At 48.4% G+C, this 27,394-nt stretch overlaps 1 protein-coding gene across 1 annotated transcript; it reads right to left on the reverse strand.

Moving 5' to 3' along the window:
* Positions 1-27,083, reverse strand: LOC128769011 (pituitary adenylate cyclase-activating polypeptide type I receptor-like). Its single transcript, XM_053882229.1, has 16 exons — positions 26,967-27,083; positions 23,721-26,883; positions 17,887-21,172; positions 14,541-14,665; positions 9,552-9,645; positions 7,898-8,008; positions 7,732-7,832; positions 7,568-7,665; positions 5,618-5,750; positions 5,013-5,166; positions 4,879-4,939; positions 4,657-4,726; positions 4,490-4,581; positions 3,107-3,236; positions 2,884-2,925; positions 1-2,002 (listed from the first exon to the last, which is right to left on the reverse strand). Exons 3-16 carry the CDS (start codon positions 18,158-18,160, stop codon positions 1,799-1,801), a joined length of 1,689 nt encoding a protein of 562 aa, XP_053738204.1. The 5' UTR covers positions 18,161-21,172; positions 23,721-26,883; positions 26,967-27,083; the 3' UTR covers positions 1-1,798.
* Between the last annotated feature and the right edge of the window lie 311 nt (positions 27,084-27,394).

Below are 27,394 nucleotides of genomic sequence, written 5' to 3' on the forward strand. Positions count from 1 at the left end.
TCAGAAGTACAACATTTATTTTGCAGTAGAAGTTACACAATCAGGGACATGAATGTTGGACACCACAACGTCACATGACAAACACGGTCACAGGTAGAACGGCGGCGCAGGAGCTTGGTAGATAATCTGTTTCACACCGACTATATTTCCATGAACAGACACACAAACATGACCACGGAGAGGTCGCGCCCAAAACACTCTTGAGACGGTTTGACATAGCTAGTACGGGAACGTTAGCAGGCAGCGACGGACGAGCAGCCGAGCGACAACAGTACATTCAGAAGACCCATTCACCTCACCAGGCACCAGAGATGGCGGCCAACACGCGACGGCACAGTTCACTTCCAGCGCAGGTAGAGTTAGCGTCAGCCCACAGCTCAGGAAGCCGCTAGTTAGCTTAGCACTCGCTAAAAACAAATATCAGCGTCAGTGAAGTTGGTTTCCTTCCTTTCAATCGTCCTTCATCTGTGTTTTGAAGCTTGTGCTAAACTAAGCTAGCTAGCTCATGTTAGCCGCTAGCTCACACCACATGACATCATGAAGAAAACAACTTTTACACAGCTGAACACTTAAAAATGGCACTGAACTATGCACTTTCAAACAAAGTGTGAGGTTCAAACAAAATAAAATGGTGGATTGCACTTTAATGTCATGAAAAACACGTCACAAAGAGAATGGCTGAAATTGTCCAAAAATATACAAGAATACTGTTTTCAATATGGAGCGACTATAAAACTCTGTTTCCACTTAAAGACAGGATATTCCATCATCCACACAACAGGTCACGTGATGATCCCAGAACAAAAACACAGAGGTAAAGACGTGATTTCAAAGGCATGAAATCCCGATTCTATGTAAACGCCCGCTCTACTCCAGGAGTACATTCCCCCGACTGACCGAAGAAGGGTCTCTGAACACAAACCTAATCCGATACTGAAGGTCACACGACACAGCCGCGTCAGACAATCCAGCAAAGCGTCGCGATATTGATGGAAAACGGATCCCTTTTTACACCGAAAACACCGCTTTTACATTCGTTAAATCCATCCAGATGGCGAGACAGTAGAAAAATAAACATCTGCTGAGCTCATGACCGACTCCTTCCACCTGACTGGTCACGAGGGGAACAGAAAGCAGGCGTCGCGATTGTCGAGAGCTGTCAGGTTAAAGCCAAAAGCAACTTTCACAGCGTAAACTCGGACCATCTGTGACCACTCAGGCACTTCAGGACGCCACAGAAAGCATGGCTCCGTCATCATTTCACCACTGGACAATGAATTTGGCACGTTTTTTTAGGGGGAAGGTGGAGGTCTGAGTCCCAATATGGCAGAAATATGGCACCAAGCTGTATCAAAATGGCACGTGGCAGCGGCGACCTGAGGGCGGCGCCACGCGGCGTCCGCTCAGGTGACCGCGGCACGAGCCTGCTGGCGCCGTCCACACACACACACACGTATGAAAGTCTACAGATGTGGGCTCCAGTTTCAAGAAGTTCTTCACCACGAGTTAAAAACGACGACAAACAGTTTGACATCAAAAGTTAGCTATGTACACGGAGTGTAATACTTGACATACTCTGTACTCACGGCTGGTCGTAGAAAAGACAAACAGGAGTGATGGCGTTTGTACAAGCTGAGGGGTGACGTCATCCCTCTGAGCGCCGCCGCCTGTGACCTCACCACCAGAGAGAAGCGTTGGAATTTCAGGCTCAAGTCGATGCGCGTCTTGGACGGCGAAACACTTTGGTTGTGACTGGTCTGGAGGAGGCGGGCGTGAGGAAGGTGGGCGGGGCCGGCGCTCAGGTGGGCAGGCTGATGTTGGCGTTCTCCGCCAGGGGGCTGGACACGCGGATCTGAGAGCTGCTCTTGCTGAGGATGGACAGCTGCGTCCCTCCGTTCACGCCGCTGCTGGCCAGCGACGGATGCCGCTGCTGCTTCAGGTCCACGGCAAAGTAGCGGTTCACCGTCCAGCTGCGCCACTTCCTCTTGATCTCCGACTGGACCTGCAGGAGGAGCGTGGCTCTGTGAACACCTGCTGCACCTCCAGCGGCCGCGTCCTGCTCACATGTCCAGTTCAGTCTCAAAGAACATTCTTCCTCACACTTTTCCATGACATAAGAGTCGCTATCAGCGGGAAACAGCGACACCAAGTGGTGAACCTCGTGACTGCACATCTTTCTCTTCCGGCTTCTCCCTCCTCCATCTCACCCTGTCCCCTGCTTCCCCTTCTACACACCTCATGTCCTCCTTCACCACCTCCATCAATCTCCTCTTTGAGCCTTCCTCTCCACCTTCTGCCTGGCAGTTCCAACATCTTCATCTACCAATGTACTGGCTCTCTCTCTCTCCTCTGTACACGTCCAAACCATCTCCATCTAGCCTCTCTGACTTGGTCTCCTCAACACCTGAGCACATGTGCTGTCCCTCTGATCCTATCATCATCCTGCTTTCACTCCCAGAGAGAAGCTCAGCATCTTCATCTCTGCTACCTCCAGCTCTGCCTCATAACTGCACATATAACAGTATATTCAGTCCGACTCAATATTCAGTCATAAACACAACACAAACAACCAGAGCAAATATTTGTTTTGAGATTTCACATTCACTTCATCATCTTCATCCTCTCCGTCCTCAGCCTCCTCACCCGCCTCATCATCTTCCCCATAACCTTCCCCCCTCCTCCTCTCATCAGTAATGTTACTTCTCTGATATATTTGGGAGGGAAAAACCAAACAGATTGGATGGAAAATGGCGACATCTTCTGGCACTGAGCGGTACTGCAAGGCCAGCTAATTCATTCAGGAGTCCATCCTGCATCTGTGTCCTCCTTCCCTTCTGTAAATGCTGCAGATGAAGCGAGTGCATCCTGTCAGAAACGTCTTACCTCTCCGTTGAGGAAACAGTACAGCACCGCGACCACAAAGCCCTGAGGAGAGAGCACAGCCTGAGGTTACAGAGAGGTTGGGTTCCTCTCAGGAGCGTCGTGAGTGAGGGTCAGTAAGGCTCAGGACCTCAAAAGACTTTACTAAACATGGCTGACGCGGCAGCTTTCCTGCAACACTTGCCGGCTCAGCATGTATCACAGAAGTCAGGGGTCGGACACGTACCTGGAAGGAGCCGAGGCCCAGCTCGAACACCAGCCGCTCCCTCTTGCTGACTTCCTCTGGGGAGAAGGCAAACACCGTGTAGTGGATTCCAAAGAGAGGGATGAGCAGGAGCGTGGAGCGAGCCAGACGCCTGCGCGCGCACACACACACACACACACACGAGTGAATGCAGGAGCCACTTCACGCTGCCTTGAATCAAACCACTCTGGATGACGAGGAGGACACTGAACACAGGACAGTCTGCGAAAACGTCCGCACTGGACTGTGGTCACCAGTGAAGGACGGACACTGACTGAGGATGAACCAAGACACGGGATGGAAAACACAAAGAGCACGAAAACAAACACAAAAACACACACAGGCACAATGTCAACAGGAGCTAAAGAGTCAGTGTGTGACTCATGGTCCAGTATATGGAATTATTTGTGCACAGATTGGAAAAAACATTGCGACCAGCTCTCACTGGTGTGTGACTAACAATCCTGGACCGCGTGCTGTGTGTGTGTACATGGGTGTGTGTGTGGGTCAGCCTGTGGACGTGTCTCCTCTGAGCGAACGGTGCAACACACAGGTGTATGAGGGACACACACACACATAGACACACTTACAGTGTGATGGTGGATAACTCTGACATCCTGCACGAATGCTGAACAGCCTGTGTGGGCTCACTGAAGCATTTCTGAGCACAGCTGCTACACGGCACAGAGACAACACAGTCACACAACAGAAGACTTCAGGGACAGGGACACACAGGCGCACACCGCTTCACACGCACAGGTCTGAGCGACAGACGGAGCCACTGGAGCCGCGCCTTGTTTTCACACAGCTGACCGCCGTGATTTTCATTTACATCTTTATCATTGAATATTCCTTTGCTGCTGCTGCTGTATTTCAACGTACGCTTCAAGGTCACCGAATAAGATGCAAACTAATCTAAAAAAAATTATTTTATATTTTTTTAACCAGTGTGTTTTTAATCATGTTTGTGCTGTGCGCCATTTTTTCAGAGGCCTCACTGGTGACACCTGATGTTCAAAACTTTGTAGCCAATGAGAAACTTCCGCTTCATGAGTTTCGATTCCACATCTACATCCTGTTGCCTCTAAACTCATTATGAGTGACATGATTACAAATCACTATTCAGACTGGAACTGTTATGCATCCATAACAGTGAGCTGCCTTCAGTTCTCAGGTTGCCAGCGCAGGATACTGGAACCGTCGATATGTGAGCATCGAACAGGATTCCTGAGGCAGTGGCAGCGTTCACACCAAGGGGTCATGTGACTGAGACTCACACTGGGAGCTGAAGACTCACACTTCCGTCCACAGACTCCTCCCCACCACACACCAAGCAGCTCAGCTGGGAAACGAGGACAGACTCACAGGTAAATGCTGGACTCATTCCCGCCAATATCCGGAGACTGGAGCTTCTGGACCAGGATGATGATGATTCCGATGAAGAGGACAAAGTTGACCTAGGGAGACACGCAAAAACACCATAACTCGGCTGAATCCAAGAGTCACACATGAGTCCCAGATTTCTTTTATACCATAATGGAGGCCACGACTGGTCCCTTGATCACCCACCAGAGGGCGGTGTTCTCATTCGTATCCCAGCACCTGAGAGAACAAGAACCAACCAGTGAGGTCATCTCAGAGGTGATGGCTGATAGGAGCTACAGCTTCCACAGTCTGAGTTTCAATTCATCATTTAATGCGATACAAAACATGTAAATCCAAGTCCAGTCAGATGCAGATGTGTTGGGACCTACCCGGTGTCGTAGAAGTGGAGTCTCAGAACGGCCCAGACCGTCACACAAATGGTGGGGGTTCCTGTTCGGACGGCAACACCAGTCCCGTGAAACACTGCAGCCGCCAGGCTCTGACCTCTGACCCCGACACTCACCCCATCCTACGACGGTGTACCAGTAGAAGTAGCGTCTCTCAGGGAAGAAGGTTTCCACCAGCAGGGTGAAGAGGTAGAGGCCTTCGATGAAGAGCCAGAAGTAGTTGGACATGACGCAGTAATGGAAGAAAACCATCACCGCCTTGCACGCCACCTGCAGAGGGGACACTCCGCGTCCATGATGCTGTGGTGGCTGAGCACACGCGGGACCTCAGAGGAGGACGGGTCACACACGGTGGACCGAAAACACAGATGACAAACAAACTAAAGCAAGTGGCGCCGAAGACATGAGTGTTTCTGATGAGGCTTATTTATCCACTGAGCCTCCGAGCTTGTTCTGAATGAGTAATCAGCAGCATTTCTCTTCTCATACCAGGCTTTTCTGGAGTCAATTTACATGCGATTGAAGTTCCTTCAGAGGTGGATATCAAACAGGAACGTGCTGCTGCCAGCCGTCTGCTACCAGGCTCCGTCAGATCCCACCATCCTGGGCGGGAGCAGACACGTTTCTCCACCTAACTGACCCCAGAACATGGTTCTCACAGAGGACCCTCAAACATGGGCGGTGAACCCTCATCTGTACCTCACCAGGTGAAGCCACTGACCGTTTGCACGAAGCAGTGGTCGCTGTCCTCCTGCGCGTACAGCACGCCGTCCTTGATGAAGACGGAGATGGCTCGTAGCATGAACGACACAAACAGGTTCATGTGGATGAAGTTCCTGGTGCAGTGGAGCTTCCTGGAGAAGGAAAGGACCACATGACTCCATGTTACACTGCAGCACTGAACCCTGTCAGAGGATCGACCCCTGACCCCAGGGCTGATCCAGACTCCATGATCATGATCTTCTCCACCTTTATTGAGATCCTCCACTCTAGTGTTTTCCAACCTTTTTTCTCGCCACGCCACCCTTGGTTCATTGAAGAAACCCCAGGCTCACCACCAGAGGAACCTGGGCCAAAGCACTTGTGCTTAAAGTCTTATAGAAAATCCCTATTCATTTGTGAAAAACTGTAGCTACTGACACGCATGTTATTTTGCCAGGCTGTCTGCAGAAACAAATTGCAGAAAATGTATTTCAAATGATGATTTATTTATTTATTAACATAATTTAAATAACTGGATTTTATCACTTCTCTTCTGCATGATGTTATTGTAGTTTGGAGTTTCCAGACAAATCCTTAGCTTCTTTGCCTGAACTTGCTTCATAAAAACAATGATTCTTCCTCTCTTCACATTTTGGAGCACATTTATTTTGTGTTGTGCATTTAGTTTCTCGCCAACCTCTAAACCACACAGCAAACGTTGACAGTCCATGAGCATCAGTAAAGTGTGGAAGTGAGACAGGTCATGTTAGCCGTTAGCTCTGTTAGCTCTGCACTGCAGACAGTCTTTGGCCTGGTCGCGGCTCCCACAAGGATCCCTCCCTGCCTCCCTCCATGGTTCTGTGGTGAAAGTGTGTGGTCCAGTTAGAGGCGCATCAGCTTTAAAAACAGCTGGAAGTTGCGCATGTGAGCAACAGTAGAGTGGAGAGAAAGAATGGCAGCCAATCCATGTGATCATCTCCTCACCTTGGTTGCTCTAACTGTCATGTCACACCTTCTAACTGTCATGATTTCATGGCATCATATCGCCCGCCTCTGTCTCCGGACACATGAGGTGAAACTGGATCATTTTCCCGCACCACACCTGACACTCTCTCACGGCACACCTGACAGTAAGGTTGAAAAACGCTGCTCCACTCCAATGATCGTCGCCCATCTCCCAAAAGCGTCATAGATTTCTGCGTCTGTAAATCTAAACATGCGTTTAAGACTGTCAGAGTTGATCCACACCTTTTAACTGAGTGCAGACCCCAAACTCCAACCTGTGACATCAAATGTCATGCGAAATCTTGCCTAATATATTTAAGATATTTCAATCCAAAAACATCCCGTTTTCCATCCACACTGATTTGTTTCTCCCAGTATAATAAACCCTCAACATTTGTAATCTGCTCATGACGATCCGCGTGCAATGACGTCAAACGGGCAGCAGGTGGCAGCAGCGTTACAGAGCTCCGATAAGAAGTAAGGAAAAGCTCTGCTCACAAAATCACCTTCAAAACATCCGCCAACTGGAGTAGTTATGTTGCGTGTTGTGTTAAATAAAGACGAAATGTCTGGTCACATGACTGGAGGTGCAAGACTGGAAATAGGCTCATGTGAGTGAAACACACCCGAATGGTAACCACTTTGATAAGAACACACAATTCAAGTCCAGTCTTTAAATGGCTGATATGCAAATCAAATTTTTCAAAACGACACAACATGCTCATCCATTGATTCTAGAACACAGATCAGGCAGAGTGAGGCGTGGGACCGTCTCAGATCGAAGCTAATTCTCCCATACTAGCCTTTCACACACAGGTTCAGAAATCCATTTGAGATTTGCATATCAGACTTTAAATAAACAAACACAAACAGACAGTGTTCGACATTTGAGGTTAAATAGGCGTGTTCATCACCACTAGACCAGTCCTTCAACAGTGATGAAGCTAAAGACCTCCTGACTCACCTGAACCTGCAGAGAATGCCCATGGCCGTGGTGAGAGAGACCAGTGAGGTGCTGTAGCCCACCGTGTACAGAGCCTTGACAGAAGCGTAGTAGGTGTCCTGGAGTCAGAGACAGAGCGTTAGTGTCAGAGACCAGCAGGACTTGGGCTGGCGGACGGGTCGTACCGGATTGGTGGCGTTGTCGTAGAACAGGCAGACGTCCACGTAATGAGGGAAGGGCTCCGACCAGCCGTCTTCCGTGCAGTTGCGACTCACTTTCCCCATCTCTGAAAGCAGAATGAGCAGTGATCCAATAGAGCTTGGGTCAGAGCAGTGAGTGAGCGAGTCTCACCGTCCTCAGGGCCCATGAAGTCATGGAAGAGCTCGGGGCAGTTCACCACCACCACTTCGCCCAGGCTGGCCGCCTGCCAGCAGGTGAGGTTGTCCCACATCCACGGACAGGCTGCAGACGGAGGGGTCTTCAGTCAGGACATGTCTCCTTCTAAAGTCTCGCTCTCAACTGACTCGCAGTGACGTGCTTTCAGAAGCAAAAACTAATGAACTCCCACATCAGGCTGACATCACATCCACGATAGGGACGCCCCGCATGATATCAGCGTGATCGGTGGATGCCGATCACAACAACAGATCACGTGTGACACCCGGCGCTCTGATGAAGCCCCGCTGGTTGTGACGTGTCTGCTCCTCCAACCCTTCAGCAGAATGTCTGCTGTGGAGCTTCTTTCAGTCTGTCATGTAAAGTTTGCATCCTGCAGCACATGCACAGGAAAATGCTGTGCAGGGAAGCGAGCACTTGATGGAGAGTTTTCCAGGCTCAGGCTGTTAGCGCAGCTAGCATTTAGCTACACCCGACTGTCAGTCAGTCAGGTGCAGCGTTAGTTAGCCACCGGAGTCTGAAACTTCTGAAAACGTCCGGAGTGGAAACTTTGTTGTCAATGCAGTGCTCTCTGTCTCTGAGTCCCGCTACAAACAGCCAGTATGTAAATATATCACATACACAGCAAAAAGTCCCTAGAGATTCACCAAACTGTGACGTCTCACATGCAAGGTTTTTCTAATTATGTTCCTCCTTGAAGACGAATATAAAAACGTGTCTGAATTAAAGTGATTTAATGGTTCACTTCGTCACGTCATGTTCACAGAAGGTCGCATCATTTTGATGACAAACTCATAGTCAATCCATGTGGTCGGCAGCCAGAATCCCCATCGGAGCTTCCCTAATTCACTGCCACATAGATGAGGCTCCACGTGTGAGTGGCTGCAGTGTCCGGCGCCGCCGCCGTTTCATGGACGGGCGGTTATATCATGTTGCGTCTGCACCCGCGTGCTCCATGTGTGTTTGTTCGCAGACCTTTCTCCATTCTGCAAGGCTCTTTAATCTGTTTTGGTTCTGTCTGGTGAGCCGGACACAAAGCCAATTACCTCTTAAAGGGCAAATCTGAGCCAAATGAGCCGCACTGAGCGACCGGGGTATCCGCCTTAATAAAGCACTCGTCTGCATCACCGGCTGCATCTCACACTGGACACACACTGAACCTCCAGTGGACGTCTGAGCACTCACTACATCCAGTCTGTCCATACTCAGCCAAGACCTTCCACTTTTCCAGAGGGAAAACTACGAATCTTTTCTATGAAACATGAGGCTGTGTATTTTAATGTCAATATATCTGTTGTTCATCCATCGATGATCCGACTTGTCTCATCTGTAGGACGACGGTGAAGGCGTCACTAGCAGCTTATATTCTATTTTCTGTTCCTGCACATCAGAAAATGCTGATGTGCTGTCAGCAGAAACCCAGCACTGGTGTGCTCTCGCAGCAGACAGGGCTCGGTGGATCTGCAGCCTCACGGTGAGGTCGCCGTCCGCCGTCTCCAGGCCTTCAAACCAGCCTCAGATGCAAACGGCGTGTTGAGCGGGACATTTCTCCCCAGCGTGGGATGATCAAATGTTCTGGCACCACAGAAGTCACAGGAGCCTCACTCACTCAGTTCGTCTTCACTGGGGTTGTGCGACGCGATTCTCTCCATGCACTTCTCGTGCTCACGCTTGATGATGCAGTGCTCCGATTCTGACGCCACCTGACAACAGAAAGCAGACTTGTCTCCACCACACTCCAACTAGAGGAACTGCTCTTGTTGATATTTCATCTCCGACTGCCTTAAAAATCAAACATTATTTCATTACTGAGAGGTAAAAAACAGAATGCTGATTCACAATATGAAGGCAGGGTAGAAGCTCGGCTGTTGCCGTGGCAACCTGCACGTCAGCTGAGATGAGTCAAGGCAAGTTCAGTGAATGAAGATAGACCAGAGAACACATTACCACAAGGTTAATCTCACGCTTGACCTTGGACATTAGGTGTCTCCTATAGGTGCGCTGGAACAGCAAAAGAAAAAAAATAATACATATAGAGCCATGCATTTAACGTTAGCAGATACTGTTGACTCATTTCAACTACAAGGAGTAACAAATGTACGACCTGTCAGTCAACTTTAACACACTGGTTTTGCATGACACTCAGGAACTACACCACGATGAAATATCTCATTATTACATCAACAATATTTGATTAAGATGTAATTCAGTGAAGTATCTCACTAATAGTACATTACAGATCAGAATTACCGTATTTTCCGGACTACAGAGCGCACCGGAATATTAGCCGCACCCACCAAATCTAAGAAGGAAAATGGATTTTGTTCATACATAAGCCGCACCGCTCTATAAGCCGCGGGTGCACCGTTGCTGTCTGCGCCACAGAAAATGCATGAGGATCACTTCTGGCGATCCTCTAGTACTAGTTTTGAAAACGGGGTCCAGTGTCGAGACTGACTCATGAAACAATCTTGCCAATGTTCTGAACTCCAGTCATGAACTCCTCACATCTTATTTACATTTAAAGTGTTCAGAAAGCGCTGTTTTCACCCTCCAGTAGATCGTCTCTGTCAGCAGAGCTGCGGACACGCGGGCGAAAACAGCGCAATTTGAGCGCTTTAAAGGTAAATAAAACGCCCGTGATGTCATCGGTTTGATGTGACGAAGCTCAATATTTTTGCCAGCAAAGAGCATGCTCATTAGACTCTAAAAACTCGGGATGCTCCGAGAGACAGGGAGAGCACTCAACTGAAGCAGCGCGGTGTCTTCAACCTCCTGAAAGTTCTCACTCTGGACGGTTGCAAAAGTTTCAGATTCACCGCGAACGCTGCATCTGACACACACAAGACTGCAGCGGATTCGGTCCCGGTTGATTCCGTCTTAAAACGACACCTGAGAAAGGCTGCTCATCTGGCGCGGTGAAATTAATGATTATTTCTCGGGCAATATGCTTCGCGTTCTGAACGTCACGTTCAGACCGGCGAGTGTCGCGAGTGACCGCTGGTTCCTGCAGTTTCACTTTCATGAGCACCAGAAAACTCTCTGTGCTCCGTCAAGTGCTGGTGTTTTAAATATCGTATTGAATTCGTGGCGTTGACGCCCTTTAACGTGCATGTGCTGCAGGATGCAAACTTGACATTCATCAGAACGGCTGCTGTCACATGTGATCGGATTTTGTGACCAGCAATGACAGGCAGTGGTCGGCATTCACAGATCACAACGAGTTCAGCCTTTCATAATCAGTGGCCGATTGATTGGAATATCCCTGTAAAAATCAATATATTAGCCGCATCGTTTTATAAGCCGCAGGGTTCAGACCGCGAGAAAAAAGTAGCGGCTTATAGTCCGGAAATTACGGTAATGCACTAAATAAACACTCAAACTGTATTCCAATCATACGTTCTGGTTTAATAGTAATGTCACTCCATAGCAACTTTTTCTGGGGGCGTTCTTCAGGTTCCGTTGGCTTTACGAAGATTCAGAAGTCCCACATTACTGCCGGTCATGTGACCAGCTGTGTTTGAAACCGGACATTTTAACTTAAAAAAAAACCACGGCCTACATCACGTATCACAGAAATAAATCGTCTGCCGAGTAACTACAGAGAGAAACTGTGGATCTCCCAGCGTTTTAAAGGTTTCCAGCACTTTAAAGGGTTCTTCTTCACGTCTCCTGTGTGTGACAGGCGCTACTGACACCTGCTGTCCGATTGAGCTCATTGCAGTCAGGAGACGAATTATATAAACATAAATATAGGGCAATAACTGTCACAATGTAGGGACGACTGTATTTGGAATAAAAAAATGTCCTGCGAAGTTGGAGTTGGACTTGAGCCACGTCCTGTAGCAACACAGCACGACGGTGGAGACGCCACATACAGCAGCAGACACTCCTTTATTAAACCCCATCGTCACAATGAAAGGACACTTAATACCCACTCTACGGCACAATTCCTGGGCTAAGTCAGGCATCTTATGTGCTTAAATGGCTCACACGAGAGCTTCTCCTCGCCGATCTGAGCTTCCCTGCTCCTTTCATTCTCACAGTGAGATGTTCGGAGTAACACGTCGCAGCCCTCTGAGCCGCGGCTGACTCATCACTCTCTGCCCTCCAATATGAATTCAATTTAGCTCCTGCTGCTACGATAAGATCCACGGGCTGAGGACCTGCCTCGCCGGCCCGAACGCACAAGACTGCAGGAATGACTGGAAACATCATGTGCTTCTCTGGTGAGTCCAGTCCAGATGGACACTTGAGTGGGGCTGAACGAGTGGCAGCATGCAGGTCTCACCTCCTGCATGTCGGCCTGACGGGGCTTTGATAACAAGCTGGCATTGTTAGACAGAGCCGTCTTTAATAGTGGCGGCCAGCAACCATGTTGCTTAGCAGCAGGTCGCCATTCGGGAGGCAGCGACGCTGAAGACAAAGCGTCTCCGAAGCAAGAGATAATTGGAGTCTCCTCAGCAGAACAGAGAAAACGTCCCAGATACGTTTTTTCAGATGTGAAAATGAAACATGAGATCACGTGACAAGGTCAGCTGGGAGTGAACTGAACATACGAGTGATGATGCCAGCGCTCCTGACAACAGGGAACTAAGCTGCTACATCAGGGGTCAAACTGCAGGCCCGGGGGCCAAATTTGAGCCGCTGAGTGCACAGAAAAGGCCGCCCCAGATCCGAAGAGCTATGGACGGGGCTGCAGGCGGAGAGTGAACCACTGAAGGGGCAACACTGAGGGCAAAACTGCGCAACCAGATGAGATGAGGCAAATATACACAGCACTAATCGCAGGGTGGCTCGAGCCTTCGAGTGGGTCGGTCCGGACAAGACACAAACATGGGCCACTCTGAAGACTTCCCACCTTCATTGTGGCCCCACAGCCAGTAAATGATCCACCATCTAAACAAAGTCACGGGGAACTTTGGGCTTCATGGGGCTGAAGCTGAGGAGTGAAGCTGAGGAGTGAAGCTGTCAATAAGTAGGGGTGACCTTTGGCCTTTTCACCCTGCCAGGACCATCCAAACTGTCCCCCACTTCATTCTTCCTATCAACTACACCTGTCGTCCCATGAACCAAGTGACCGTAACCCCATCGATTGGTGGCGGAGTCTGTTCTTCTTGCTGAGCAAAGCCCTCGCAGCGATGACATCACGCCGCTGTAAACCAGAGCAGATCTAATAGATTAAGTCTCAGTGATGTAGAGGAGATTCTGCGGCTCAGTGAGAGCAGATTTAGAAGACTGCAACCACACTGCCACCCGCCCCCCTAAGAATACGGAATCGTACGGGATCGTTTTGGAAGTGGAACCCTGCGCTCGTCCTCCGCTCCACCGTCGCACCCCTCCAGTGGCGTTTAAGCGACTCCTCTCCCGCTCCAAAAACAGATGTCTATCAAGATAAAGCTTCCATTTCCCAGCCGCAGCAGCCGGCTCTTCCCCAGGGCTGTGTTTTTTTTCAGGGCCAGATATGGCAGCCGGTTCTGCAGACGCACCCAGCTCAGATAATAAAACTTCATTTGACGGCGCAAACCTATCTGACACACAATGAGCACATCACAGCAGACGCCTGAGCCACATCGGATCCAGAAGGTCAGCGTGAAGCCTGCACTGTGTTGTCGGACCGACATCCATTTATATATATCTGGGGCCGCATGAAGTGACTTCAGTGGCCTCTGCTGCACTGATGGAGGGAAGATGTTTTCAACTCTTGATTACTGAAATTCTCCAGGTCACATGTCGAACTGCTGCTTCAGGGGCCAAATCCAGCTTTGCTTTATTATAAGAATGAATTTTAAACCATCATTGAGCAAAGGAAGGCACGGGTAGTTTGCTTATTTATTTGATTCCAAGTTTTTTTAAATGCATTTTTCAAGTAAACATATATCTACTAAATGAAAGAAAAATCTTCATGAAAAAAGATGAATAAATATATTTTTTTAAGTATATTGTGTAAACATACACACATTTTATATTTAATTTGCCACATTTTTTTTTTCTCTAAAATTCCTGAAGAAAAAAAAGGTCATTTAGGGCTGATTTATTGGTCTCATAAATTGACTTTAAATACATTTAAAAAACTACACATATTATTGCAGCATTTTTCCGACATTTAAATAATTATTTAATGATATACATAATATTATATATAATATACATAATATACATAATATAATGATATTTTTATTTATATAATTTTAATATATTATTTATTAATATTTATTTTTGCACACATTTTAGGAAAGGGGGAAAACCTCTTTGAAGAACACTAAAATTCTGATCATGTGTATTTTTTTAAACCCTTTTCCTCATCTCCTATTCAACAGAAGCCGTAATGATCCTCTGAGGACATCACGTCCCTCCACCACTGGACTGCAGCAACAGGAGCAGAAGAAAAGCACAATGCTGCCATGGAAAACAGCCGCTGAGCTTCAGAGTGGAACTATAATTCCACCCACACATCCTTCATTCGGCTTTTATTTCAATGAGGCTGCTAATAAAGTGAGTCAGAGCAGATGGAAGTGGAGCCAGCCTGTGCGCTGGTCCAGCATCTGCAGGACGGATGAGCTCATTTCTGAGGACCAGCAGTGTGTCGGAGACTCACCAGGGGCAGCAGAAGCAGCGCAGACAGCAGGAAGCCTCTCATGGTGTCCGGCTCTCCCACCCTGAACCTGCGGTGCGTTTCTTCAGGCTGCTGCTGGGAAGGTTCTGCTCTCTGGCTCAGCAGCTCTGGAACACAAGACAGGGCCTCAAGTCAACACCCGGATGGGACCAAATATGAGGTTCAGAATTAATTTAGTCAAAGAAAGTAGTGTCTGAACTAAGGCTGGGACTTTTGGAGATTCACTTTCACTGGTTATAACAAATGGATCCAGATTAATCACCTAGTCACCAGCTCCAGCTGCACCACATTATACAGCGTGATGTCATCAGCAAAACATCCACAAGGAAGGAGACTGAATGAGATGGAAAGATGAGGATTAAAAATGGCTGGTCACTCCTGATGTTGAGGTCAACAGATTCAACTGAAAGTTCACTTGAAATTCGAGTGAATATATAAACACACGTTTCTATCATGGAAAAACTAAAAAATGAACCGTTAAAAGAAACAGCGAACTGAATCTCTAGCAGGTGAAACACGCAGGAAAGGATGGATGTCAGGAGAAGCGAGGCAGAAGAGCGAGGCAGGAGGAAGAGTGAGGATGAGGAGTGGAGGTGCTGAGATGAAGGGAGGTGATGAGGAGAGTGCAGGCAGGGTGGGAGGGCGAGTGACTGAGCTGATTACATGACCAAACTGTATCGACAGACAAAGTGAGCGAAGAAATCACTCTCTTCTGCTTGTTCCTTCCCTTCTTTTATGTAAAAAAGTAGAGTAAATATACACTGAAAAGTTCATGATCACACCCTCACTGGACCTGCAATTGGAGTATTGTGATTTAGAGTTTTAAGACTTGAAAATCAACTGAATAAAAATGGATTTAAAACAGGATATTTTAAAAAATAATAAAAATACTGCGCTGAATTTTGTGTACCTCTGTTAGGGTTAGGGCAGCTGAGCGCTGTGATCTGTGATCAGATCCTAATGGAAACTGCTGTTTACTCACAATTCACTGGAAACGTTCAAATTGAAATGAATGAATTCAAGTTAATATCTATTGGAGAACAGTTGTTCAGTTGCATCAACAGCCTCATGAGGTCGTACGATAACAAAGAACCGGTGAGTCACCGCAGGACAAATGCAACTTCAGCAGCATTTAGAAGAAAAGTTTGAAGGGAAACTGCAGAATTGCTTCCCGGCGGCGCGACAGTCGAAGAGCGCTAGAGTGTTCCAAAGCTTGTGCCTGTGGTCAGACATTAAAACAATTCCCCCTCCCGACGTCTTACTCATCGACATGGCTTCCTCAAAGCACAAGTGAATCACAGCAACTCAACAGCAGTTTGGTCTGCACACACACGCCTTCATCACCAATTACATCTGAAGCCTCTCTTTGCCAGCCAGAGGCGATACGTGTGGGAGGAAATCAGAGGACGCAGATACAGGATCAATTAGCAGCGTAATCAGCGGCCATGTTTTGGGCCAGTAAATGAGGTTAGACTCCACCAGTCCTGGGTGTTCAGGGTCACATGGCTGCAGTGTTAGGAGCTGCTGCAGGAAACAGCACAAGCACCCAGATGCACAAGCCTCCGACACAAGTCCGCTAACTAGGCGCTAACCGCCAAACTACAAGGGAACAGGTGGTGCTGCCACTTTTCTGACAAAGTCGTAACGCTTGTAATGAAACATCATAAAGACTTTACATCTGTCAAACACACAAAACACCTCTGGCCGTCATGTTTTAAGGTATGCTAATGGTGAGTTAGCCCGAAGTGAAGCTAGCGCTGACGCTAAGCGAAGTCAGCTTGGGGCTGTGTGGCGCTGCTCGCGAAAACTTGAGCGATCATTAGCATGCTTAATGTAAAGTTCTGAGAGTCAACAAGTTAAAGACAGGTGTCAGAAGTCTCACATCCTTGTTAGACAGTACTTTTGTTTCTTGCATCATTCAGTCCTCTGCTACGGCGAGTCAGCGTCAACACAGAAAAAGTGAAAGCCTCCATCAGACTTTACAAACATCTTTGTTGGTGTATTTGATTCTAACTATTCTGGCATCTGAGTGTTGAGACACATCAGTTCCCACCAGCTATTATTAAATCATTGCTCTGAAAGGACCACCGTGTTTCTGAGCTCCATTTTTGCCTTCAAAAATAAATGGTAATTGCAGTTGTCATTAATAATATAGCTATTTCTTCAGGGAGGAACTGAGGAACTTCTCTTCTGTTCAAGCAACTGTGCAACATTATTGGCTATAAAATCACCATTTTTTCTGTTTTTAAAAATGCTCTACACACCAGAGAGCATGAACTTGCTATGCTTTTCCATGTGCTTTTCCATGTGCTACGGGTTAGCGACGTTAAAGAACCATGTTCATGTTGGAGTCACTTACTGTAGATTTCAAAACAAGCCGACACATTTGTTGGTGAGAAAAGCTCTAGTCAGCTGTGAAAACATTTCTAACCCTCTGATGTCAGAGTTCTAGGATTTTAGAAAATTCTGAACACTTGCTGTGGCGACAGGCTCACAGGCTCCTCAGAAAAGAGGGAGAGGAGTGAAACACAAAAGGGGAGGAGAGGAGATGAGACGTGAGGACGATGGAGGAACAAGTGTGAAAGCAGAGAGTGGAGCATAAACTTAAGGGCAGGAATGGGCGACTGAAAGGGAGAGGTAAAGGGACAGAAGACACAAAGTCACCAGTTCAAGGAGAACAACGCTGCTCTGGCCTGGGTTCTCCTGAGCTGAGTTTGGGTTGCTAGCTAGTTTCCTGTCTCCAGAGCAGTGGGCTTCACTGGACCCGTCATGGGGGCAGACCAGGTCTGAAGTCTCTGTTGCAGAAACCTGCACTCTGGCCCAGGAACACCTCGGCATCCTGAGCCTCAGGAGACAGTGATGTCTGGAGTGGCACGCGCTCTCCCGGGAACTACGATTAGCATATGTGTCTCGGCGGGAGCTGCCAATCACTGTCAGGGGCTGAGCACCAGTCGGAGATCGGGCGCCACCCTGGATGATTCATCTCGCAAAGCCGTGTAAAGTTGACCGCAGATCAACAGCGACTCACTCGCACCCAGCTCCGCTCCGCGCGTTGAGAGTCTCGCAGGCCACGGAGCTTCTCCCTCAGCCTCCGTGAAAGTGGAGACCTGGTCGGGAGCGATGAGAGCGGAGTGGAAACAGGCTCTGCTCTCCTCGCGCATGCAGAGAAGGCGCCGCCGTGCACAGGCTCCACTCAGGAGCGCGGTGGGTGACCTTGCTCGGCAGCGGAGGAATCCATCAGCAGCGCTCCTCAGGACGGAGCGAAGCGCCGAATCAAGCCCGTCTTCATGCAGTGACCGCGGAGGAAGAACATGTGGAGGCAACTTACCGACGCGTAATGTGCACGACTGTCCGCACTGGAAGCCATCGCTCGTCACGGTCCCGAAGGTCGCGGTTGATCTTGGTTCATGTCCGGAGATTCCTTCCAAGCAGCGCGGGATTCTGGAGATCTCGCTCCGGGTAGAGACGACAGGTGCCGTGTGTTTTCTGCTGCTGCGGCACGACGCGTCTGCTGCAGCGGCACCGCGCTGTGGGAGGGGAGGGAGGGGGGAGGAGTGTGAGGTGGTGAGAGTGAGGGGGCGCCTTTGGGATTTGAACATCATTTAAGTGGTACAACAATTTAGCCTGGCTAAGACGGTGGGCGAGCGGAGAGACGCCGAGAGAAGATTTAGTGTTTATCCCGCCATGCGTCCGTCCGTCCGTCCATCCATCCGTCCGTCATTGAAGCTATTTTTGAACACATCGATATGAACGTAAATGAAAATGGAAGAACAAGAGTCCAAACCAAGATCTGTTCCCAAACTGGGGTTTGGGACCTCCCAGGGGTCGTGAGACAACAGAAAGAGGACCCGCCAGGTGACTAGGTCAGATGAGCGAAGATGAACAACAGCACCACTTTGCTCGACTTCCCAGGCTAATCAAGCCGCGTGTTTGGTAAGACCCAAGTTTCAGTCTTGACCCATAAAAGACCTGCTGAAATACCAAACCAGCATCAGCGAAATGTGCTCAGTGAAATGTGGATCAGGGACCCAAATGAACTGCTGCACTACAGTTGCACCAACAACACAGTAAAAATAGAGCAGTGGAACTAGACTTCCCTGGGAGGAAGATCCCGCTCTCGCTAACGTCCCTGGAGATGAGTCATCACTCAAACATCTCACATCAGCAGCTAAGGGTTGGAGAACACCACTCCAGTCATTTAAATTCAAGTTATTTACCTCAGAGATGGAGGATAAAGTCGTGGCTCAGGAGACAGAAGGTCCAGATCTTGACCCTCCAGTGAGTCCAACTCTCTCAGGCGAGTTATGATCCCTGAAAGTCTGAGTCACCATCTGCAGCTGACACCAGCATGGGAAGGTAACAGCTCACAGACTCTCCAGGAGGCACCAGGTCCGGTGGGCCGGCGGCGACTGTGACTCACATCACACACAGAATTGTAATGACGGTGTGATGCATGAGACGAGCGATGCATCCATCCAGATGTGCCTCTTCTTTCACTCAGGTTGTGGGGGCAGAAGTGGGCGTAAAGAGGCCCAGAAACCTCCTTCAAGTCAAACGTCCAGAGAGCATCGTTCTACTTAGAGTCTCTAAACGTTGGGTGACGAGTGAGGAGGGCACATCTGGGGCGCTTCGTTCGGCCACAGCTAAGTCCAAGTTCAGTGAGCGAGGCAACTCTGTGGTGTCACAGGGTAGCGACACCAAGACGCCACTTTGAAACAGGGTAACACACCTCCAAAGGTTTGTGGAGGTGTAAGAAGCCAGAGAAGAAGAGACGCCTGAGAACAGCCCAAACATGGGAGTTCAAGAGTGTCAGTTTGTTTTCACTTCCAGGAGAAACCACCCTGCTGCTGCACACTGGGTCAGAGGAGCAGTGAAGCCTTTTGCTATTCATCACTCTTCATCTCAATTGTGCTTCGAGAAGACGCAGCTCTCTTTCCGCTGCAACTGATTTCAGGTTGATCTGGACTGGACCAGTTTCAGCACCACAGACAGCTGCCCGGGGCCAGGAGGCCAGAGCAAACGGACATGACACTAGTTCATAAGCTCAGCGGCTGATCTTGAGACTCGCTGACACCAGAGGCCAAGTGTCACTTATTTAAAGTGCTTAAAAAGAGAGCAGGTACATTGTTTGTCTTCACACGCTCGACTGTCTTCGCCTTTGAGCAGAGCTGGAAGGTTTAGGAGCCAGAATTTCCAGTTTCATCTTTGAGTTTATGCTGCTGCAGAGCCTGAGGTCCCGGACCCGAGGACGACGTCCTTCAGTCGACCTTGAACCAGGAACTCCATTTTATCTGATTTGTACCATCCATCCATCCACCCATTCTTATCTCAGCTTATCTGTTGCCGGGTCGCGGGGCAGCAGCTTCAGAAGGCCACACCAAATGCCCTTCTCCCGGGCAACATCCACCAGCTCAGAGATGGAACCCCTCCACCTGGGTCGACTCCTCGCCCTCCTCCCAGCTGACCGTGCCTGAAACAAGACTTTCATTGTGTTGATTGAAACAACGTTTGTTGACTTTGTGAAACGAAGAAGAGCTGCAGGTGCCTTTGGCTCCAGAGCAACAAGGATGTGGATCAGCACCTTCTCTTCTTGAGATCAAAAAGACGGGGAAGAGGTGGAGAAGAACCACGACGGAGAGCTGAGCCACATGTGCCTGACTCACTTCTCTCACTCTGGCAAAGGAACGTCACATATCCCTCAGTTCCTTTAGAGTTTTTCCATGCCATTCAGTTCTCGGATGCTTGTAATGTGACCAATATATTCCGCGTTTCCATCTCGGCTCCACACCACAGCGAGTCTCTGATTAAGGCTCTTGAACATCACCCGTCACCACCGACAGACCGAATCCCATCAGAGCGACTGTAATTCCTGGGAGACAGTTGGGAGCACAGAGACACGCAGGCGAGTGTGTGGAGTGCAGCACGACACGGACGTGATTGATCACCCTGCCGGGCCCTTCTGATGGGTTAGCAATAAATCAATGAGGCATAAAAAGTATTAAACCATGAACGTCTTGGATGTTCTGGGAGATCAGAGGAAGGAGGGGGAGGGGCCTTCAGATGGCACATGAGTGGCAGCGATTGGAGGACGGCGGGTGACGCGCGTCTCGTTCCTGGAACAGGACTGGCCTGAAGGGAATCGATCAACGGCGACATCGGAGTGATCCTCTGCTCCACCTTTGTTTACGACTTGGAGGGGCGGGTACAGCAACACACGCACGTGAAAAAAAGTGGAGCCATAAACAACTCTGCAACATGAGGTGAGGTTATGCGATGACATCATCACGCATGAGGTCACTAAAACGTTGAGGTTCAGTGGACCATGCGATCACAGGCACAGCATCGATGAGCGTATCTGAAGAAAGAGCACTCCAGTCGTCCCCCGCTCTCGGCTCCGCAGCCCCTGGTTTACTCACCCGCCTCACCCTCAGAGGACGCTGTGGGGGGTCAGGTCCAAGTCCTCGCTCCTCCTTTATTCACTGCCCACAGATCTGACTCCCACTGAGAGATCGAAGAGCCAAGAAACAACTTCTCTGCTTCACAACCAGCTTGGATCTTCAACGCTTCAGATCCTTCACATTTCAGCCAGCGAGTATCCCAAATTTATGAGATGCCTGAAAGTAGATGAGTAATTTAAATTAACAACAACAATAATCATTTTAAAATCAAGTAAAAGAGGTAAAGCAAAAAAAAAAAAAAACATCCAAAAGAACTAAAAACGTGAAAGCATAAAACAATAACTGGTGCTATATAAAATTATATAAAAAAAAACGAATATGTAACAAAAACATAATATAATTAAAAAATTCACAAATGTAATTTAGAGCAAAAGAGATGAAATTGAAATAATAGTAATAATAATAATAATAATAATAATAATGCAAAAGACACCGGGAAACCTTAAGAAGGTCTCAGAATTTTCCGAGACCAAGATAGAAAAAAGGTGACAATACCGAACAGCAACTTTGAACAGATGACAAGACAATAAAAGCTGGAAATTGATGAAAAAACCCACAAAAATTATAGTAATATCAAGTCTAAAAAAAACTTCAAAACTCAAAAGAAGAGGCCGAGGTGTAAGCGGAACAAACGTCTGCTCTTGTGCTACGCTCTGACCAGTGCCGGTGCCGAGCCGTAGTTAATGGCGGGTTGTCAGACGTGGAGAAAAGCAGCTCGACAAAATGTTCTTTAATGGGTGACACACGTCGCGAGAGTGGGAGAGAATGACAAACACTGAAGAGGAAATCTCAGCAGGGGAGAGACTGCAGAAGCTACTGAAGTCAAGCACATCTGCCAAGAACTGAAGTGGAGACACCCACACTCAACAGACATTAGCTCCTGGCTAACATGGAGCGTTCTGAGGAGAGCAGATTCCACTGGACTGGTTGACAGTATTTTAAAGGAAAGTGAAGCCACTTCAATGTGGTTTATTACGCCGACAGTTGCGAAGCTTGCTAGCATTAGCCTGAAGACAGTGGTGCTACCATACCAAACAAATATCAATATAAAAATCAAGCTAGTTTAAATAACTCACATGATTCAGAGCTAATTTTAGCCCCTTGTTTTTGAGTTCAACTCACTTTTTCTTTTTTTCTTAAAGCTAGTTTAGCTCGTCATGCTAGCGGGTACCTGCGCTGATACCACGACAACATTAGTCGAGAGCTTGGGAATTGGGTTACAGATGGTCATAATGTTTCCATCCTCCCTCTGCACCATGATGTCATGGCTCACTGGTCATAATCAGCCCTCCAACTTTGATCAGCAGCCTGGGACATCCATCTTGCAGCAGGAATGCTCTCCAACTCCAAAACACACACGGAACCACGGCGGTTCTGGAAGTACTCAAAAGCTTGTGAAGTGGAACCTGCTCACTTCTTCTCGCAGGAATCGCCGTGCAGCTGACTCACGCTCCGACACACAAGTTATTGTCATTGAGCCGCTAATTGAGAGGTGCGTGAACCCCAGCTGCAGGACCGGGGGGGAGGGACGCAGCTGCAGGGTCCTGGGACTCAGACCTCACAGAGCAGAACTCTTCACACAACACTCGAGGCCAAAGATCACGTCGTCGCTCCCTCATCCTGAACCAGGTCCTGCTGCCAGTGTGACCGACACTCTTTACTTAGGGAGCACATGAATTCAAGGGGACTCTTGAACTTAATGGGGGGAAACATGGGACCACATCACCTATGACCCTCGGTATGCCATGGGTGGTGGGAAGAAATCAGAGTCAGAGAAACCTCAGAATCCTCGGCAGGAATCCTCAAACCTGAAGCATCATACGAGGTTCGTGTAGCGATGAGCCAGAGTTTGTCCTAGATTAAGAGTGAGGCTGAATGTATCTGAGTACAAGTCCAAAACTTTCAGGGGGATACACTCAAGTAAAAGTACAAAGACTTTTCAGGAAAAAAAAAGTAGTAACGTGTCTAGACACCTCTGAATATCAAGAGTCTGAGATGAAAACAGACAAATAAAAAATAAAATAAAAATAAAAAACTAAAAATAATAATAATAAATAAATAAAATATACATACATATAAATAAAACAAGTTGAAAAAAAAATGGAAAAAATAGAACGAAAAATATGTCCAACTGTGTCCTTGCAAGTAAATAAAAAGTAAAAAAAAAAAAACATTTTCAGATGAATAAAAATGGCCTGAGCGAAGGTTAAACACAGAGTAATGACTTTCCTATTTCTGATATCATCTCTCATCACAGGAAGCCTGTGACAGGACCGTAAGCACTGGCACCTTGCAGAGGCGCTTCCACTAGCGATGAACGCAGGTCAACACGTGTTCGGTGGAGAGTGCCACTACTGCTGCGACACCTCTCTCACCCGCAGCCCCATTAAAGTTTAACATCAGGCGAAGGAACCCATGTTGGGCGCACGCTGGGATGTTTCTATTTCAGATGCACACCACACAGGAGAGGAACTCGGCTGCTCACTGGAGGTCACAAGACCAGGAGTGGGTTCCAGCTGGAGCACTCCTTCAGTGCCAGACATGTACTCATCTGACTTCCTTCTCCAGGGCCACTGACCTTTTCCCCCCAAATTTGGTCGAATTTTTTCATCTGACAAGTCAGTTTTTGGGGTGGAGGCAGCAGCCGACGTGACCTCAGGGCTGCACTGTGCCCTCACAGCACATCACACCCAGAGACACTGACCTGAGAGCAGCGAGCGCAGGTACAGGAGTCTCTGAGTTCTTCTTCATCATCATCATCATCATCATCATTCCTGCAGGACTGCTGACGCGGCACTTGAAGGTTTTGTTGTGAAGACACGCTGCTTGTTTCTCTTGGCAGCCACTTCAATGGTGTCGTCTTTTCTGCTTTCATCTGGAAACACGAGGCCAGCGGGATCCGGCAGCTGAAGCCAGGACAGCAGTTGCCGCCTGGTTCTCCAGCCATGGAGCTGGAGGAGTTAAAAATAGTTGCTGATGACAAAGTCAAAATTATGTAGCAGACTGTGGCAATCAAAGAACCGACTGGCCCTCAATCACATCGCCATGGCAACTCGGACAGAAATATCTGCGGCAGCCATGATTGCTGTGACAGGCAGGTGACGCTGGGAGGAAGTTGGAGGCTCAAGTGGAGAAATGTGGAGTTCGGGCCTGAGCTGCGTCGACCTGCTTCAGCAGCCTCGGCCTGCCCTCCAGGTTCGGTCACATGACCTCAGCCTGCGAGACGACGGATGTTGAGATGATCTGAAGTAGCTCTACTGCAACCACTCCACCGTGATCCGGCCAGTCGGGGTCTGTTGTATGGATTACACAAGCCAAATATAGCATGAAGAAACTGTGAAATCATGCACAGACTGGATATTGGAATATGAAACATATTGATGTGGAAATGAAACGAAAAAATACCAAATGATTTCAATATTACAAAAAAATCTGGAAAAAAATCTTACATTTTTATGTAAAAAGATGCAAAAAAACCCAAAATAAAATACACAATGTTAAGTTGTAGAAAAAAATATGAAAATATTGTAAAAAAAAATACAATAACAATAATAAATATAATAATAATTAAAAAATGATGTTAAAAGTGATAAAAGTCATAAAACACATATATTGCACAAATAGTGCTAGAAATATGGAATGTTAAAAGCATCATATGGAGAAAACATATTCTGAAATATTTTTAACAGCAATATAATATAATATAATACTGGAATATAGTGGCATGTGGGGGACATGATGGAGGGGGGTTACAACCATTCACACACCCGGATACTGTGGGAGGAAAGCAAAGTGTCCGGAGGTAACAGCACGATGAGTTGTGGAACAGAGTGGGTCAGTCACACGTGTGAGAGAGAAGGAGGACGAAGCAAAAGGACGACGCGAAATCCTGTCGGCGGCCGAGCTCCTGATCCGTCTTGTCCGAACCATCTGCCGAGGTCCGAAGGCTGCACTGCCGTCAGCACCATGTGACAGCCCTCGAACACACACACACACACGCACGTGCACGCGCGCACGCACACGCACGCACACACACACCTTCGGCTCCTCGTGTTGTCACTCCAGCTGGTGGTTTTGGGAAAAGCCTGTCAGATGCCTTGCTCCCCGGCGCGGAGGCGAGAAGCGAGAAGCGGAGGACGAAGAGATGAATAAAAGATCACACCCTTGCCGTCACACTTCTCTGTTCCCCGAGAAGAAAAAAGAGCCTCAGGCGTACTTAAATACTTAGGAACATACAGTACATAGGAAAATCGGTGCGGCGACCACAGAATGGTCTTTAGTATCGATGGTCCGACACTCGTCACGACTGTGGGTTTACAGCATCATTATGACTTCAGTGTGATTCAGCAGGACCTGGGTCAGGTGTCGAGTACCAAGGTACAACTACACAACTAACCAAGATTTAGTCCAGTTAAACTCACGTTTCTTCACTTCAGCAGTTCTGGGCCTGCCCCGGGGACTCCCCCCAGCCTCAGGCAACTCACTCTGAACCATAGCCTCCATCATCATCCCGTGGTTCTCTGCCACAACAGAGCGCTCAGTTTTGTTTAAGAGGATGGATCTGGCTGTATTTGTGTCCTCACGTCACAGTACTCCTAGACAAAACAGCGGGCATAATGGCAGACATACATTTGACTTCTATTCGGTCTGCTCTGGTGTGGTTCCGTCGCTAAAGTCATTTGGACTTCTGCTGCCTTCCAGTCGATTGAGTCCGGGGGGGAAAAAAGGGACCAAAACAAACATTATTCCTGCCGATGACACACCATTTCCTCACAAGAGCTCAATTTGGAGGCCTGTGCTCCCCTCTGTATAAAAGTCAAAGTCATTGTGAGTTTTCGCTCGCCCCGCGGTCCACGCTCGTCGCCGTAATTAGCCGGGTTAATATCCCGGGCCGCATCTCTAAATTAAATCTCAAACTGCATGACGACGCGGCTGAGTGATGCACCTGGTCCCGGTAATTACGGATGCAGCCGGGGAGCCGCTTTGTAATGAGAGCGGAGAGTCAAGGTCACATTATAGGGCCAGCTCCGCACTCCGTCAGCCGGGTTTTCGGGGAGTCTGGGAGAAGTTGGTGTGATTAGGAAGAGAGCAGCGGTGAGAAACTGCCCTTTAAAGATTTCCAAGTAAGAACAGACGCTGGAGCAGTGGAGAAGGCTTTCATAGAGACTGCACAGGAAACTTGTGTTCTCTGGCTTGGGAATCTCAGAAGAAGATGTGAGGAAGACAGAGCTGAGCCAAAAGACAAGGCTCCCACTCTCACCTGGGGTCATGACCTGTGGATAGTCACCTAAAAGAGTTTTTGATGGGACAGGGGAGGTGACTCTGAGAGGAGACCCCAGGACAGACCCAGGAAACGCTGGAGAAACGGCTTTCATCTGACCACCCCTAGACGGGTGGAACGACATCTCTGTTCGAACCACCTCCAACAGTGCCGTGACATCACGACCCCTCTGCCGTGCTCCCGGATCTCTGCCGACAAGACTCTCTGTGCCAGTATGTGCTTAGAAAGACTGCCGCGTGTGCTAATTGAAGTCAATGACACATGCTGCAGGGGCGGCCGAACAAACCGCATCTCCATGGAAACACATGCTGGAAACAGAGTGCATGGAGGAGAGGTCCACGGGAATAGCTGCATATTCATGGGGGGCAAAAATGCCACCATTCATAGAAGGGAACCTCCTACTGAGCCGAACCCAAGACTCAAACCGGGTTTAAAGCCACGTCTGAGAGTCAAGTCTCACCTGCTCTACGATGGACAGGTCTGTCCAGGACCTCCTACCCTGCATAGCTGGGACAGCAAGGCAACCATGAGCTGGTGGCAACTCCTCCATCTTCATGTTCTAATAGTGAAGGGTGATGCACGAGACCTGAATAAGAATTTCAGACTGATTAAATGTGTGGGGCGAGAAACTCCTGATTGGCCGGGGCTGTGTTAGCCCATAAAACACACCTGGCTGCTGTGAAGAGGATCTGCCGACCCAGGATGGACTCCAGGGGAACCTTCTGGATCGAGCAACTGGAAGAATGAGTCACTGCCTGTAAATCACGGCTGTAACACTAGACACAACTCCAGCCTTCACTCATCCTCAACTCTGCGTCTGAACCTTCAGCTTTGCTCCCCAACTGCGTCAAGGTCACCTTCAGTTTGCCGTCTTTGCACATTCAAACGAGGAAATCTTCCCGCCAGGTCTGGAAACCTGATTTCAAACATCCTCCCTGATCTTCTCAGATGTTGTGGGCAGAGGTTGCAATCGCTGAGTTGCCATGGAAACAGTGGCCAGTGTTTTACCATCCGCCTCATGATGGAAGAAAAGCAGTAACAAACTGGGCCTCCCTCCCTCCTCTATATGTGATTTAAGATGGGGGACATGCGGCGGG

This window comes from Synchiropus splendidus, chromosome 13 (genome assembly GCF_027744825.2).
Source record: "Synchiropus splendidus isolate RoL2022-P1 chromosome 13, RoL_Sspl_1.0, whole genome shotgun sequence".
NCBI classification, from domain to species: Eukaryota; Metazoa; Chordata; class Actinopteri; order Syngnathiformes; family Callionymidae; genus Synchiropus; species Synchiropus splendidus.

Coding starts and splice junctions, on each gene's coding strand:
- LOC128769011 (XM_053882229.1), bottom strand. CDS start 18,160: ATGATGTTCAAATCCCAAAGGCGCCCCCTCACTCTCACCACCTCACAC. Junction 5,167..5,617: donor ACCACTGCTTCGTGCAAACG/GTCAGTGGCTTC, acceptor TCCCCTCTGCAG/GTGGCGTGCAAGGCGGTGAT. Junction 4,727..4,878: donor CTCCACTTCTACGACACCGG/GTAGGTCCCAAC, acceptor TTGTTCTCTCAG/GTGCTGGGATACGAATGAGA.